At 35.4% G+C, this 17,355-nt stretch overlaps 2 protein-coding genes across 2 annotated transcripts in view; one reads left to right on the top strand and one right to left on the bottom strand.

Moving 5' to 3' along the window:
- Window positions 1–17,355, bottom strand: part of LOC120430879 (uncharacterized) — a 73,403-nt gene that overhangs the window by 22,436 nt on the left and 33,612 nt on the right. The window lies entirely within an intron of this gene.
- LOC120432064 (fatty acyl-CoA reductase 2-like) lies at window positions 8,675–11,760 on the top strand. Its single transcript, XM_039597195.2, has 5 exons — window positions 8,675–10,260; window positions 10,319–10,758; window positions 10,817–10,881; window positions 10,950–11,238; window positions 11,314–11,760. The coding sequence occupies exons 1-5, from the start codon at window positions 10,114–10,116 to the stop codon at window positions 11,540–11,542; spliced, it is 1,170 nt and encodes a 389-aa protein (XP_039453129.1). The 5' UTR covers window positions 8,675–10,113; the 3' UTR covers window positions 11,543–11,760.

Below are 17,355 nucleotides of genomic sequence, written 5' to 3'. Positions count from 1 at the left end.
GAAGTGATATTAATTTTTTGCGTTCTCTATCGATTTCATTGAGTTCAATAGCTATGTAACGTACACATTTTTGATATATCAATTTTTTGTTTTGTTGTTGATGTAAAACAACAATACCAAATCAAGTTAAGCAATTTGCACAATGATTTTTTTAAATTAGTTAAAGCACATTTTTAGGATCACTTCAGGTCAGGAATACACTAAAGTACACTATTTGATCAAAAATCCAAAATCAAAAGTTATACAATGTATTCTACATTGTTTACATTTGGAGGGTGACGAGCGGAAATTCCCGGGAAATCGGCTATTTTTGAATCTCTCGATTCCCGGGAATACTTACAAATATTCAAGCAAAATAATATAAAGCCAAAAAAAATATAAAGACATATTAAAGTTTGATTGTATTAATGCTTATGTAATTTGCTAATTCTGATAGATTAAAATTAAACTGGAAAAATGAAATAATTGTTTTGATAACACGACCACTAAAATGGTGAGTCCAGATTTTTGTTAAAAAAAGGTTGCAGATACATTCAAGGCATTAAAAAATAGCTTAAGTAAGTTAACCGCTCTACTTCAAGGTAATCTCCTATTTTGATGGCCATTAGTCAATTCTAGATAATTTTTCAAAACAACCAATGCACCATGCGTTTCCAATATTCATAAAACCTTTTAAAAAAGTAAGCATGAATTTATGTTTTGCATTGGCACCAAAATTTAATTATTATTGAGGAAAAAAAATATTGCATTTTATTTATTATAAAGTTATTTGTCAGCCAATTGTGACGATTTTAATTATTGTAGCTTCTGTAAATTTACTGAATATTTACAGTTTTACAGGGTCTGTGATAATCATCTTGGAGAGTAATAAACATTTTAGATTTTTTTCAACAATGGGAAAAACATCTTTTGACTTGTCTATGTCTACTACGAGAAACTTGACGAGAAACCCGGAAACAAACAGATTTTTAAACATAGGAAAAATCATGTAGTGAGCATGAAGGAGTGTAAAAAATAAAACAGTACAGTTATGCGTTCCAAAAAGCTCTAGAAATGATCTTGTGAATGTGTAGAAAGAAACATTATACTTTTATTATACACTTTTAATTGCTCAAAAATGAATTTCGATGCAATACACAGCTGAAATGAACTCAAAAACTCTGTAATGTACTCAAAACTAACACATTGTAATTTGATTATTCACCAATAAAACTGAATTGAATTGAATTGAATGTGTAGAAAGAATAGCATAACTTAACGATATGATTACTAAATCTAATCGAATAATTATGACTAAACTGCCCCTGATCGCATATATGTAACATATGCATTTTCATCACTTTTGAGTTATTTATGCAGATTGGTTCAAAATCGTGTGATCTTTCAGAAAAAAACCTGCAATTTTCAGTACTTTGTTGAAGACATCAGGGGGAAATCCAGTTTTTTCGCGAAAATGATATGTGCGACAAATTGCAAATGCGTTTTTCTCAGCTTGCTGTATTCGCCTATGGGACATTTATGCAAACATGGCAGTAAATTTCAATGTCTCCATTCACTTGTAATTCAAGCAAAACAATGTAAATGGGTCAATGTAGATTTGTAAACAAGCAGGCTGTCCTGATCATTTCAAATGAAATCATCCCATGACATGTATCACTTTTCTTTTAAATTATCAGCCAGGATCAGTAATTTTGAACGCATGCAAAAATTCCCGGGTCCCGGGAATTCCCGGGAAATAGCAAAATTAAAGTCTCGATTCCCGGGAAATTGAAAATATCGAGAATCTTTGCCCTCTATTTACCATAGATTGTAGTTTTTTTCTATGAACATTTTAAATATTTTTTAGCAATAGAATATTTTTTATACCGGCTGAATTTTTGGGAAAAACTTGAAAGAGCTTTTAAAAAATCAGGATTTTTATGAAATTAAAAACCTTGTATTTTATTTTGCTTTTGTTTTTTTTAGCTCAAAAGTAAAAAAATAAATTCAATTTTTGGATCATAACTCGTTTTTGATTTTTTTAACACCTCAGGAATTAGCTATTTCGAAGTTTGAATTAACTTTTTTCCTTCAGTAGAGTTACTCGATTCTTCAAACGCCCTCAAGCTCTGTTCCCAACTTTTAATTAATCAGCTGTTTAAAGGTAGTCCACATCTCAGCTTAGGATAGTTACTTCACACAAGTATTGCTTAATCAACGAAATAAATGCAGTGAAAACTTCATGAGCCCATGGTTCGTATTCCTGAAAACTTTTCTAAATACTGCGAATTGTCCACTCTGAAGAATTTAAAAGAATTTGTAACACCGCCTCTCAATGCTTCAGAAAATTGTAATTTTGATTTGGTTTTGAAGGGCGATATTTTCAATTTACTCAAATTCTACAGAGATGACAAATCACAAAGTTGTTACTTGGAACACGAACCGTTAGCACCATGTGGATTTCGAAAATTTATATATCTAAAAATCTATATACCGTAAACCGGGGTGACTTTGATAGGATTTCAATATGTTTTTAGAATATTTTCCAACAGGTAAGGTTTTTCTCAAGATTAATATTTTTAAAACATGTACTGGGGTAGGCCACACAAAGTCCATGCACTATTTCGGAAAAAAAAAGTTGTTTCAATAGTGTTTAGAAAAATAGTTACGTTAAAAATTCTTAGTTATAATTCCGGGGTGACTTTGATAGTCATAGTTTTTCTTGTTAAAATCATATTTAAGATGTTCAAACTTTATTTGTACGCTAAATGTAACATCACTAAACTAGATGTTATAGTTTTTAAGAAAAAAAATCAATGTTTATATTTAGTTAACTAAGTATATAAGCTTTTAGGCAAAATACATATAAATTTTAGGTAAAATTGTTAAAAAGTCGGAATTTCGCCTGAATTTTGTTAAAACTAGTTTTGTTTATAAAATTATCGATTTATATTGCATTTTATACTGAATTCGAAGCACGAATCACAAGTTTTCACATTTTACATGAAATTTGTTCAACTGAAATTGCCTATAAATTTGGAGATTTTTTTAAATTGTGTTTCAAAAACACATATTTTATCTATTATTTACAAACTTTTTTAACCTTCTCCTAGTGGTAAATTGTCCAAAGAATCCGAAATTGCATTCCGTTTCCCGATTAAAAATCATGTTTATTGAGAAAATCATGACACTTTGAGACGTTTAAAATAATGACTATCATCAACATTTTCTTAACTATAGTTAACTTGTAACAAAAATCTGGGTGCAAAAGCTCTGGTTGATGTGCACCGTTAAACCTGTCAAAATTTTATGAAAAGTTCTTCTTGAGGTACTTTGAACACTTCTCTACCACGGTCAGTATGTTTCTAAACCATTCCTTACGTATTTTAATTGTACTCTTCATTTTGCGGAAAAATCGCAAACCTATCAAAGTCACCCCGGCTATCAAAGTCACCTCGTTTTACGGTACCACCTAATTTGCAGAAATTTGTAGTGTTTAAAATATGTGTAAATTTTCCTGGTTTCAGGATATAATTACAATTACAATTATTTCAAAGCCGTTGATTCATTAAAAATGTGTTATTTAGTTTAATTCAAAAGATTTTTCAAATAGATTTTTATTTTATTTTACGTATGATATATACAGTCCGACATCAGCTCTGCCAAGGGTCAATCAGAGCAAAGAATCTAGAACCTCACAAGCACACAATCCTTGCCAAGGCAAACCAGCCCCCGTTGATTGCGGCACCTCGTGTTTCTCTAATCACTAGCTAAAGAACACTGCGATCAAATGACGTCGCACTATGTATCGCTACTATGGCTCCACTTATATTTTTTGTCAGACAAGGAGTTTGAGCTGTGAGACAACGGTTCTAAAACCTAGGAATTCGAGAATCGTTGGACCTTGCCCAACGGTCACGCTCGAGGCAAAGAAATCCACCATTTTCATTCTGGTTTGTTGTGAAATCGTCACATACGTCTTATTTCACTTTCAAAACATCCCCCGAAGGTGGGCTCTCCGATTCTATAAATATAAATAACATTAGTCCCAAAATTGTACGACATTCAGCGCAAAACTCTGAAGGCCATCCTCCCGCGATGACAACGACGATGGCGACGGAGGATTTCCGAAAAATGATCATCGCTCGGAAGCCAAAAACCAGTTCCTCGGGTCTAGACTAGTCTAGAGGGGTTCAGCTCCCATCGATAATGCTTTGTTTATGTCGTTTGTAGGCAAGCGTGGCACAGTTGATAAGCCTGTCAGCGTGGTTTTAATTAAAGTTGACGATCAAAGCTTAGTCAACCACAAAAAAAACTTGATTAATTTTGACTCACGAATTTACACCACAGTTAAGCTTGTCAACAGTAGCAACACATAAGAAATTAGTGCACGATGCAAATCAGTGGGTTTTATGATCTTTTCCTGAACCTTAATGATGTACCTTAAACATCGTAAAAAAGGTTTATGCTATAAATCTTCGAATAAATTTGAATGTATCATATCGAGTGCCAAAAGTCGTAAAATCAATGCGTCGTAAAAAGATCATCGTCGTGTTTTACTAGCCCTTTGACAAAAACTCCACTTTTGTTCGAATGACTTCATAAATCAAACTGGATTTTCCAAAAATAGCATTATAGTGTTTGACGTCAATGGGTTATCTGATGTCATTTTTATCTCAAAAAAAAAAACAAAGAATGGTAAAGCCCATGCTAAATTGCGATTCCAAGTGAGCGAAGAATCAATTAATGAATTTTGGCGGGAGTTTTAAGTGCCACACGCGTTTGAATCGTTAATCAGTTCCGTTTCAGCCCAAAACGGGGGCTTGTTCAAATTTGAAATTCAAGTTTTTAAAGGATTTAATCGGCGGTTTATAGCCCTTCCCACCTGAAGAGCTAAGAATAGCGTTGATAAATCTATTTTTAGCTAAATTTCAGCTAAATCGTTGATATTTTGGTGATGTTTATGTGTACCAGGAAATCAAGTTTGGGGTTTCAGGTATTTAGAGATCGATTTTGTTTTTATCCGCAGCACTAAGCAAGATTTTGCATACAAATAACTTTGATATTTCCTGTCTGATTGTTTTAACAGTTGAAAACAAAAGAAAACTGTGTACACTCAAACCCCGATGGTTTCACACCAACTGTTGTCAAACGAACGGGGTCATTTTTTAGTTTGACACCCCTTTTACACGGAGTTCACACACACTACCAAACGTTTGTTTTGATAGTGTGCGTGAGCGCCATGTAAAAAGTTACAGTTCGTCACTAGAGCTTTATGACGTTTCGCGTACACACACTAGCGCACCATTAGATTTTGCTGGCCGGACAAAATTTAACCTCACCTTTTTTCGTGTACGTACACGCAATACATGCGCACGTAGATTACTCTCTTTTTAGTTTGACTTTGACCAACCAACGGGGTACAAACTAAATAAGTGTCAAACGAAAAACTGACCAACCACCGGGTTGAGTGTTATTGAAGTTAAACACTTAAGGAAAAATGTAAGTTTTAAGTTACATTTAGGTTCGGTTTTGTTTTCTTAACATTTTTTTCCTCATTGTACCTAGTGTTACAAAAATGATAAATCAAATACTTTTAAAGTTATGAAAATGAACAGTGTTAAAATCACGAAAAGCAAACTAAAGCTGAAGAGCAACAGCTGACCACTTATTATGTAAATCAAATGTAATTATTATTATTATAAAAAGATCAATAAAATATATTTAATTCAAAAAATACTAAAGCTTGATGAGGTTACTAATTTGGGGTCTTTGAACTAACTTTAGAAACAAGAAAAAAGATATTTTGTTTCGTAATTCGATTATCCCAATCTATGCAGAGCTTTAAATTATTGAGTCTGAAAAGTGTCATATGATTTTTTTGAAAGTTAGCTATATTATTAGGTCACGTTAAGTGACTCACAAGTTTGCTGGTGTTTGAATTACAATTCACTCAGTTGCATAAAAGCCGACCAAAAACGATCACAAAATTGCAGTTATAACAAAATTCTGATCCTTTGACTTTTTTTTATGACACTTTGAAAATAGCTTCAAATAATTTTATTACAGAGACAATTCGTTAACTCAAGTCTCGCTTTTTCGAATAAGTTTGAAGATCGCATTCAGACCCACTAATTGGAATGTAGTTTCTTTCGAAATTGCTAATCAATTCTGTAATATGTTTGAATGCAAAAGAGCACTTTTAACTAGTACAATATTTTTTGTTGAAAACTTAAACAAATTGTTCAACTTCAGATTCCCTTGCCGATTCCTAAGAATAATTAACAGCAAAAAAAGTAAAATCACTTTATTTCACACACAAATTAAAACCGTTGTGCTTGTATCAAAAATTACAAAATACCAATACTCATGATTTTTTTAAATTTGTAAAAAGCTTATAAATGTTTCATTTGATTAAAAATGCAAAAATACTCGATTTACAACGTTTTCCAAATAGTTGCAGAAACTTTTTCAACGAAATGTTTAGTCTAAATAATTGCGCAAGTTTTTTAATTAAAGAATCTTGTTTTTTCACAAAACATAATACACCAAACAATACATGTTTAAGAAATTCATGTCAGAATAAACAAATAAAATATAATAAGACCGTTCCAAATATTTTTGAAAGTTTATTCCAGGCAGACTATAATAACAAAATTTATGCCGTTAAAATAACAAAAAGTGTTATGGAATCTTCTTGAAAAATATTTTTTTGCATTAGAGTTTAATAACAGTTTATGTTATCATAACAAAATTTGTTATTGGTCTGATATTGGTTGAAAGCCAAAACAACTTTGGAATAACATTTTTTGTTATGGAAGAATACCTCAAACTGTTATTGGGATGATCGGATTAGTTGTTATAATAACAAAAAATAATAACAAAGATTTGTTCGAAGAATAACTAAAAATGTTATTAGTCTGTTATTACAATAACAATCCAATAACAAAAAAAAACATAACGGCGAATAACAAATCGTCAGCTGTGTGCTATCTTGTGACATAGACCATTTTGGTCGAAAATGAGTTAATGATGACGTTTTGCTAAACTTAACAAACACTACAAGATGCTTTAACCCGATTTTGGAAACTCGCTTCCGTTTCCCGGATATCGCAATACACACTTGTGACATAGACCAATTTATCATCAAAATGATCGTGCACACTTGTGACACGTCATACATGTTGAAAATGTGGAAAACTTTTCTTGTTTTTCACAAATTTATGTTGATACACATTTTCTAAAGACAATGCAATTTTTTGTTTTTGAAAATATACTGATTAAGTCGGTTAAACTATTGATTTAAGTCTATTTTAGTTTGTATGGGAATTCTGTGCACACTTGTGACACGTAGTACAAATTTTCTTTCGAAACACACTTGTGACACGTGCTTTTCAGATTTTTGATTACATAATTTACTGTATCTTTTAACTGGTTTAACCAAATTAGTTGAAACTTGGAGCGTCTGTTAAGCGATAGTATACGAACCGATTGCTTCAAAAAGTTTGGCTCTACCATCTATAGTTTTGAAAATATTTATCATCAAACTTTAAAAATTGATTTTCATGAATAGTACTAAATGGTCGTTGTCACAAGATAGCACACAGCTGACGAAATCTTGTTATAAATAAAATAAAATGTTATTGGTTAGTATTTTCAAATATCAAAAAAAAATGTTTTTCCAAAGTTATTTCCGTCTGCTCATCCACTTAAGAGGCAGTATTTGTAAATATTGCTCGGTTTGTTCTAGAGGTCGTATCGAGGTGCTCCGATTTGGATGAAACTTTCAGCGTTTGTTTGTCTATACATGAGATGAACTCATGCCAAATATGAGCCCTCTACGACGAAATTTACAACTCCAATACTTCTAACTTACGTGAAATTGTCCGAGGATTCCGAATATGACAAAATTGAGATCAAAAAGTGCCGCTATGGCGGCCTACAGGGAAAAAACTAACGTTGTAAAATGTTTGTTCTAGAAAAATCGAAAAACTATGAGAAAAACTGCGATTGGCCAAAAAGTTAACACCGTAGGCTTACAGTCCATGTAATTACCTATCTTTTAACCTATGGGAGTATGGGTGTTGGAGGCTGTTGCAATAAGATATTAAGGTTTTAAAAAAAATCCATTTTTGACAGTAATTTGCAAAAGCTAAGAGAAAAAGTCGAACCAATCCTGGATGTCTATGGCACATTTTGAAGTGCTTCAAAAGACCTTTCGAATGCATCTAAGAGGGTTGGAATTGATGAAGTTTTGCGGAAATGAAGGCAATTTTAAGATTTTTTAGGTCTTCAAACTTCAAAGCCCGTTTTACCCCACTTCCCTTTGTCGTAGAGGGCTCATATTTGGCATGAGTTCATCTCATGTATAGACAAACAAACGCTGAAAGTTTCATCCAAATCGGAGCACCTCGATACGACCTGTTACACATTGGTGAAAAACTCGCTCTTAAATAAACATTATACGAGTTGTGAAGCTGAACAATTGGTATAAAGCATATTTAAAGAAAAACAATGTAAACGTACAATGTGAGTTTGTAAACCAAGAGTGTATCATGCTATTTTTGCCTTTTTTTGATGATTAATATTTGAAAAACAAGTGGATTATGCTAGAAAAAAAATAAAATTTAGAAAACACAACTATGGGGAAAGATAATTGCTGAAGGTTGTAGATTTCGTTCTAAATAATCAGTAAGAAATAAAAACAAAACAAGAAAAAAAAACAAATAAACATGCTTAAATTAAAGGACAAAAAGAAGTAATATTTATTGTAGAACAAAAGTAACTCACAATGACCCTCTTGCCACAAAAAAAAATGAGCAGAAGAAAATGAAAACACTGTGTGGAAAATGCTTGAAATCAATATAGTTTCGGCGAAAACAAGTGACTTAACAACACTATTGCATGACATTGCTAATTGAATGAAATCCGATAAACTGCAGAAAAAAAAGATTCGTTTCCCTTTTTCGGTACAATGTGATGCGATACCCGTAATTACTGCCCGTTGCCGATAATCACAGATAATCAACACGAAAAACGAAACGAAAAAAAAAACAACTTAAAATAACAATTGATGATGAGGCGAATAAACGGAGAATTAAGCCCAGCATCATCTCTAACTGTACAAGACCCAAGAAATGACTGGTTTTTGTCCACTACAGTTTTGGCCTGAAGATGCCTGGAGGCATCAGTGTTGGAAGGATCGAAAACAACTTAAACTACCCAGTTTTAATACTAATTGGCGATCACACTTCTTGCAATATCTCAACTCAACTACTCTAGTACGAATCTAGCGGTTCTCCTCGCAGTAGTGTGATTTTGCATGTGCGAAGTGGCCCCCCGGAAAACCGGTAGAATCCGGGCAGGAAGGTAATCTGGTTTAATTAAATTCATTACGAATGCATCTCGGGCAACTTTTGAACGGAAACGTTTCATTTATAGTTGATTGATAGCCTGATGTGTGTGATGTGCGTTGTTTTCAGCTCCCAGCACTCACACCCGGGGCCGTTTAACGATGAGTAGAATACCTGTTTGGGAGTGGGGGTGTGAGTGGATAATTACTTACGGTTATTTGTAAGTTTTCACACTACTATTTGTCGATCGGTTGCGATAGAGCGCAATCAATGGGATTTGCCATCGGACATGAACTCATTGTTATGGTGATCACATCTGCCTACAAAGTAGATGAACTCGATCTGTAGCATTTTGTTTTCCCTCATTCCCTGGACATTTATCAAATATACATGACGAAATCCAGTCTGCAACCCGCTAAGATCACCATCTCCATGCGAATGCGAATGCGAATGCGAATCTGACTTCTGAATATTGTAAGATAGCAAGATGACGAAACATAAGAGCAAAGGGAATGTGCAAAACTGGCCAGGCCTAATGGCGTAATGTTTACCGCAGACACAATTCATTGCATTGTTTAGCTTTGTGAAATTTTGGTTTTTTTAATGCGACTGTTCCTGGTTCAACAGTTCATGATAATTCAATGTTCTCAAAAACTAACCCAATTAATTCTCCCTTCAGGTATTCGACAGACTGACGAAAAAGTCCCCCAACTACAAAGACCGGATCAAGGTGGTCGAGGGTGACCTGGAAAAGGAGAACCTCAGCCTGTCGGCGGAAAGCATGGAGTACCTGCGGGAGAACGTCAACATAATTCTACACATCGCTGCCACCGTCAAGTTTGACGAAGAGATCATCAAAGCCATCAGAATAAACCTGCTGGGAACGCGGGAAGCGCTGGAGATCGGCAAGCACGCCAAGAACATGGAGGTTGGTTGGGATTTGGCGATTGGTGGAGTTGGAGTTTAAACAATTTTAATGTTTTCAGAGTTTCATCTACGTTTCGACGGCCTACTCCAACAGCTACACGGACCACATCGAAGAGCGCGTCTACCCGGTGGACTTCAACCCGGAGAAGGTTCTGGCCAACCTGCAGGACGAAAAGATGAAGGAAGAGCTGTTCAAGTACTCGCTCAAGTGGCCAAACACGTACACGTTCACCAAGTCGCTGGCCGAGGTCCTTACACAGAACTACCGTCAATACTTCCCAGTGGCCGTTTTGCGGCCATCCTGCGTTATGCCTGCCATCGATGAGCCCATCCCCGGCTGGTGCGACAGTATCTACGGCCCGAACGGCACCTTTATCGGCTGGTACTATGGCTTGATTCGGACGACCCAAATCGACCCACATGTGCAGATCGACACGGTGCCGGTGGACTACGTTAGCAACGCGATCATCGCCGTCGGCTGGAAGACGTACGCCACCAGGTGAGCAGGTTTTGGTTCGGGGGTATGTTCAAGATCTTAATGTGTTTTTTCAACTCAGGGAACAAGAGAAGGAAGTTCTGGTCTACAACTGCATCAGCTCCGCGGACAATCCCCTTACATTTGGTAAGTCGACTATAACTATATGTTCGTCTTAAGGCCTTTTGAATAATCCTGAAATTGCGACATTTCAGATGAACGACGTCTCGAGTGCGCAAAGGTTGTTGAAAAGCACCCCCTGCTGACGGGGCTGTACACGCCGTTATCCATTGTCACCAGCAGTGAAACCATGTTCCGGATCTACTCGTTCTTTCTGCACTACCTGCCGGCGTTCGTGCTGGACACGGCCATGCGGCTACGGGGCGAGAAGCCCCGGCTGGTGAGCACGTACAATAAGATCGACAAGGTGGTCGAAACGGTCAGGAAGTTTACCAACACCACGTTCTTCTTCGACAACCAGAACATGCGCGATCTGTACGTCCAGTAAGTAGCCCAACCCGCAACCAATCCAAGAAAGCAACCATTTCTCACGAAGGCGCATTTTCTTCCCCTCCGCAGAATGAACTCCGCCGATCACCGGCAGTACCCCTGCGATAATCGAAACTACAGCTGGCGGTTATACTTCGAGCGTGTTGTGCCCGGCCTGAAGAAGTACTTCTTCAAGGAGGATCTCAACAACGTCAAGCAGGCCAGAATGGTGCAGCGGAAAAAGGAACTCACGGTCCACAGCATCCTGGCGGTGATCTTAGCCCTTATTCTGTTCCAGCTGTACTACCTCCTGTTCTGAAATCAATACCCTCTTGTGATGTACAACGCCACCCACCCCCCCCCCCCCTGAATTGAAATGCGCGCTGCTAGTCATCGCACACGAAACCGCACAAGCCTTAGGCTGTAAAAAAAACCTTCATGAAACAACCAACGACGACGACTACCCAAACTGGAAGGCAACAATGCAAAGCATAGTATTTGGAAGAGACCATGCTGGGAAACCATGTGGGCACAACACCTTCTTTATTCCCCTCCCCCTCTTTCCGAGTGTCCATCTGCGTTGCAGGTGGTCCCATTTACAAGAAAAAATATAACAACATTTGACACTATTTGCTCAATTTTCAAACTGAATGTTGCGACATTCGTATAGTATAGTTTATAAATATTTATTAAAATAAAGTGTGTAAGTCTACCAAATCGTTTCCATTGAATGATATCACAATTTCCTTTCTATATGTGTGTGTCCATGTTCCAAAACTACTTAAAATCTAGTGTTGTTGACTACGTATCAAATTTTCTTAGTTAAATATGTCAAAAAAAACATCAAACCATCCACATAAACAACCCCCAGGTCTTTTGTGGTCTCTATTGCAAGTTTCCGCTCGAACCTAGGAGTCCAAAGGCAACCCAAACCTCTTTCTACTCCAAGGAACCTTCCACCCCAGGGTTCGAACTGACGACCTTTGGATTGCGAGTCCAACCGCCGCCAGCGATTCCACCGGAGCAGGCTTGGTTTGGTGTGTTGTTTGTCTTTTTATAGCAGGGAGACGACTCCCACATCTGGAATGACTTAACGGCCTAACAACAACCAAGGTCGGGACCGATGTTTTACTTCCCCATCCGATGGAAGGTTACATATGTGTGTCTCCTAAGTGCTTTGTATTTCGATGTTAAATAAAATTAAAAACCTTTATCTTTATTAGTGTTACCAGACGTAGGGGAGAGTGGGGAGACTTGATCCCCGGGGACACTAAAGCAAACACTCAATTGATTCTCGTCAGCGTGTGGGTAAAATAATTGCTTTGATCTAGAAAGTTGTGCTAAATGGACTCAAATTCACATTGTATAAAACCAAAGAAAAAAAAATTAAAAAATGTTGGGATTAAGTTAAACACATTTTTCTTAAAAGAGCTACAAAAACCTCCAAGAGAGCTTTTTTTTATTTTAATATTTACAGAAAAGACTTTAAATTTATTCAAAAAATATGTTGTATGCATGAACTGTTTTAACTTAAAGAGATTTGTAGTTGGTAACTTAACTACAAATCTCTTTATGTTTTAACGCCTTCGACGTTAAATTTATCGTCATACTATTTTTAGAATCAATTATTTAAAAAGTGCATTTCGGGTGACTTGATCCTTGCAATTTTATAGTCCCTATATTAGCCCTAGTATCAGCCTCAAGTTTAATTAATTGGTTTGATCAATGCAGTTCGAATAATTTCTAAACTTGGATTCTAGGTCCTGATTCCTTGATTTTAAGATAAGTGCTTCGAGTAAAATGGCTGAACCAGTCAACCTAAATCTTTATTTTGTATCAATATTGCACACTTTGCATCAAATTCTCCAACCTTGCAAATCATAACTGCACACCAAATATTTGCACACTTGAAATCCCACCCCTTCTCTCCCCCGCTCGCCTGGAGTGGTGCGTGTCTCGACTGAGCTTTGTTGCTTTCGAACACTTTAGAACAGTTTCGAACTAGGGTGTGTGTCTTAGACAGTTTTTTCCTGCTGTAGTTTGAGGTGTGCACTTTTGTATAGAGCTTTCCACAAGTTGCACGATTGTCTAAAAATCGCTGCAATCTGCAATAAGTATTTTACACAAACAATCTAATTGAACAATAGTATCTTAAAAAATAACATATATGCTACAGCTAGTTAGTGACGGAATTTGTTTTTTTTTTGCTTTAATTTTTATGATTTAACTGACGTTTTCTACTTAACACTGCTATTATTACATGTTATAAACAAGTTTTTAACGAATTGTTTTATAAAATATAAAATGACTTGGGAGTTTTCTTTTTACTTTTTTTTTTCACAAAACGTCGAACTTTAAATGTTCCAACAGACGAATAATAATTCAAATTGTTTTTGACTTGTGTCAAGTCGACTCAAATCAGTATGTTAGTGGATTTTTGGTGTTGTTACCCTGACTGACTGCACAATCCTGACAAAAAATAACAAATCACTTTTATTTGTAAATAATTATTATTTCTTGCAAAAGAAAAAACAAAAATTACCATTGCCGAAGAATGATATGGTTCCATCCTGAAATTTGATTGCGTTTTGCTATTACAGACCAGACTCGATTATCCGAAGGCCTCTGACAAATTTCACGTCGGATAATCAACACTTCGGATAACGAATCACGAAAAAAATATTGTTATGTTTTTTTTCGTTATCTGATTTGTGTGAAGTAACACTGTATAATATATCTTTTATTTATTTTGATTTCTTTTTTTATCGTGAAGTAAACCAATCGATTTTCAATCAATCACATCGTGGAATTAAATTTGAGTACGAAGAAAATTATTACCATGTTTATGGTGCATTTAACTATAAACGTGAAATTCATGAACAAAATTTAAAATTTCAGGAATTGCTTTTTGCAAAAAAAAAACTTTCCTTTTAAAAAATCCGGAACAGAAAATAATTAAATTAAATATTGAACCATTTCGTAGAAAAGTTAAAAATTGTTTTTATTTTGTTAATTCGATTATGAAAACAATCGATTGATATCAAGAATTTCATTTATTAAATGCGTTTATCAATCTATAGATCGAAACCATTATTATCTTAGCAAACTTACGTCTGTTTAAATTGAGTATAACATATAAAAATTAATATTTAATGAAAATAACAAAACAACAATTTTTCGATGGATCAAGCTGTCAAGTAAAACCTTTTCTGTCAACAAGGACTGCGAGGTTTATTTTTTAAAATTGATTTAAAAATCCATTTCAAACACTTTGTGTTTATATAATAAAGGGTCATTGTGTGGTCATTGTACTCAGAAAAATAAGCTTTATCGTTGTGAGCAATAATATGAGCAATCTAAACTTAATTTTAGGACCCAATTGGTATGAATTGCATAGTTATTGAAACCCTCGTTGAAACCTCCACATTGCCTCCACAGTAAAACAGATGCTTTTCTCCAATCTTTTTGACGATTCTTTCCATACAAACAGTCCGGATTTGGACCACCCTAGTATATGGGTCATTCCATCTGAAGCGGAACAGCATTTGAAAATTACCATCTCCGATTCTGCTCAAATTTGGCAGAGCTGTTGAGACTATCAAAACATGCAAGAATCCCGAATTTCATCAAAATCGGACCACCCCCTCCATTTTTGTACCCTCCCAAAAAATCGACTTTTTGGCGATTTTTGAGGAAAACACCTATCTTTGAACGGCGATAGCTCAGGAACCACAAATCTTAGAGGGTCGGTCTTAGACTCAAATTTGAAGGAAATTGGACGTAGAATCCATTTCCGTGATCAAAATTTTGATTAATTATTTTTTTCTACCTGTATTGCGCAATTGAAAACTTTAAATGGCCGTATCTCAAAACAGCCCTATTTATTTTTTTAATTTGACATCACCATCGTATTCCCCGGCCAATTTTACATAAGAATCACTTATCGACAAAAAGGAATATGTTTCGTTCCAGAGATATCGATTTTTAAAGTTTTGAGTATTTGAGATTACCTACATCAGCTACACTCGCCGCATCTGCTAGAAGCACACAGTCGTGCTGATGAATAATTACTACCTGGTGTTATGGGAGATGAATTATTTTTATAATTTTATGCGATTTTGAAATAACTAATACAATCTATTTTTTGTTTAAGGAATATTTATTGGATTATTTTTAATGCACTGTTTTTTCTGATCTCAGTGTCATTGAACCATATTAAGTAAAGTCGAACTTTTGACGTTTATTTGCAAATGCTACAGAGTTTTTACAATACAATTTTCGAAAATGTATCATTCTTCTATTATTTTTATCTTTTTCCTGCTACTTCACCTTATCAAATTATTTCTTTTATTTCTTCTTTTATTTGAACGAGAACAAATGTAGTGCTGGATGTAGCAGATGAAATAATGTTCATGGGCTCTAAGGTTTTTGCCATGTGCAGTAGCGAAATAGTGCCATTCAGCAAAAACCCCCAAAATCTGCCTTACGATTATTTGAATCATATTCAATTCTTGTTTTCCAAGAATTCGAAATGATTAACAAACAAAAAAAAAAGATTATTGTTCGGCCGGTGTCGAAATCAACACTACTGAATCTTTATCAGATAATAAATCAGATCAAAATTCGTGATTTTCTTACATTTTTTAGTTTTATACGTTTCACAAACCCCCCTCCTTAATCGTTCTTCGCGAGTCTGCAACATATCAATGAGTTTTTTTTTCTTATTATTTAACCAGATAATGTATTGTAGACATTTTCTCAAGTGTTACTACAAGACCAATTGCAATTTCCTGCTAGCTTTACCGGAATTCCATTCTGCCCTGTATTGCGTGTCGTTCTTGTTCTGTCCTGTAGGCTAGCACTGCCCACCATTGAAAAAACGGCTAATATCCACTTTTGGCAAAACGAGATATTAGCACCAGGTGGTAGAGGATGTTCCAACGCATCTTCTGGAACTTGAATTTTACTGAAATAGTGCTTAGACTTGGCTGCCAATGCGAACATCCAAACGGCTAATATGCCACTCTTATGGCAAATTGCCTTGACGGAGATTTTGTCACAAACACTAAAACGCGTTTTTCTCGGAATACTTGATTTGGCATAATAGCCGAATTTTCAATTATGGGCAGAGCACACAAATTCACCGTACACTAATATTTTTTTTTTAAATTTAAGATTACGCACCAGTTTTCTAAAGCGGTATAAAATAAATTTCAGATAAATTTGCTAAAGATTATTTATGAAATCTTATTTCAATAAATTGTCAGGTAGTAATTATTTAACAGCGCGCCTGTGTGCTTCTAACAGATGCGGCGAGTGTAGCTGATGTAGGTAATCTCAAATACTCAAAACTTTAAAAATCGATATCTCTGGAACGAAACATATTCCTTTTTGTCGATAAGTGATTCTTATGTAAAATTGGCCGGGGAACACGATGGTGATGTCAAATTAAAAAAATAAATAGGGCTGTTTTGAGATACGGCCATTTAAAGTTTTCAATTGCGCAATACAGGTAGAAAAAATAATTAATCAAAATTTTGATCACGGAAATGGATTCTACGTCCAATTTCCTTCAAATTTGAGTCTAAGACCGACCCTCTAAGATTTGTGGTTCCTGAGCTATCGCCGTTCAAAGATAAGTGTTTTCCTCAAAAATCGCCAAAAAGTCGATTTTTTGGGAGGGTACAAAAATGGAGGGGGTGGTCCGATTTTGATGAAATTCGGGATTCTTGCATGTTTTGATAGTCTCAACAGCTCTGCCAAATTTGAGCAGAATCGGAGATGGTAATTTTCAAATTTGCATTTTTTCTTGCACACTTCAGGTGGAATGACCCATATGTGAAGGTATCCAGATTTTCAAACGATGATTGCGTTACGAATGGCGCACGCCCGAAATGTCAAAATCACGCAGTGGTACCACAGAGTAACACAGAGCGAGCAGTCCGAATAAATGTCATTTTATTTTTTGGCTCCATATGGTTTGCTATTTAATAGCAGGCTTGCGATGTACCTTCAGTGCACTCCGCGATTTTGGCAAAAATCAAGTGACAGTGTTGATTTTTAAAACTAATAAACAAATTTGATGCCCTGTGTAAAACGATCATACACGCTTACCAGGCGATCGCAATTAGG

This window comes from Culex pipiens, chromosome 3, assembly GCF_016801865.2.
Source record: "Culex pipiens pallens isolate TS chromosome 3, TS_CPP_V2, whole genome shotgun sequence".
Taxonomy (NCBI): domain Eukaryota; kingdom Metazoa; phylum Arthropoda; class Insecta; order Diptera; family Culicidae; genus Culex; species Culex pipiens.
The sequence above is the reverse complement of the archived record's forward strand: the minus strand, read 5'-3'. Positions and strand labels throughout refer to the sequence as shown.

Excerpts from the sequence above, each read along its gene's own strand:
- LOC120432064 (XM_039597195.2), top strand. The coding sequence starts at position 10,114 with ATGGAGTACCTGCGGGAGAACGTCAACATAATTCTACACATCGCTGCC. Across the intron at positions 10,261-10,318 it reads AGCACGCCAAGAACATGGAG|AGTTTCATCTACGTTTCGAC; the intron begins GTTGGTTGGGAT and ends TAATGTTTTCAG. Across the intron at positions 10,882-10,949 it reads GGACAATCCCCTTACATTTG|ATGAACGACGTCTCGAGTGC; the intron begins GTAAGTCGACTA and ends GCGACATTTCAG.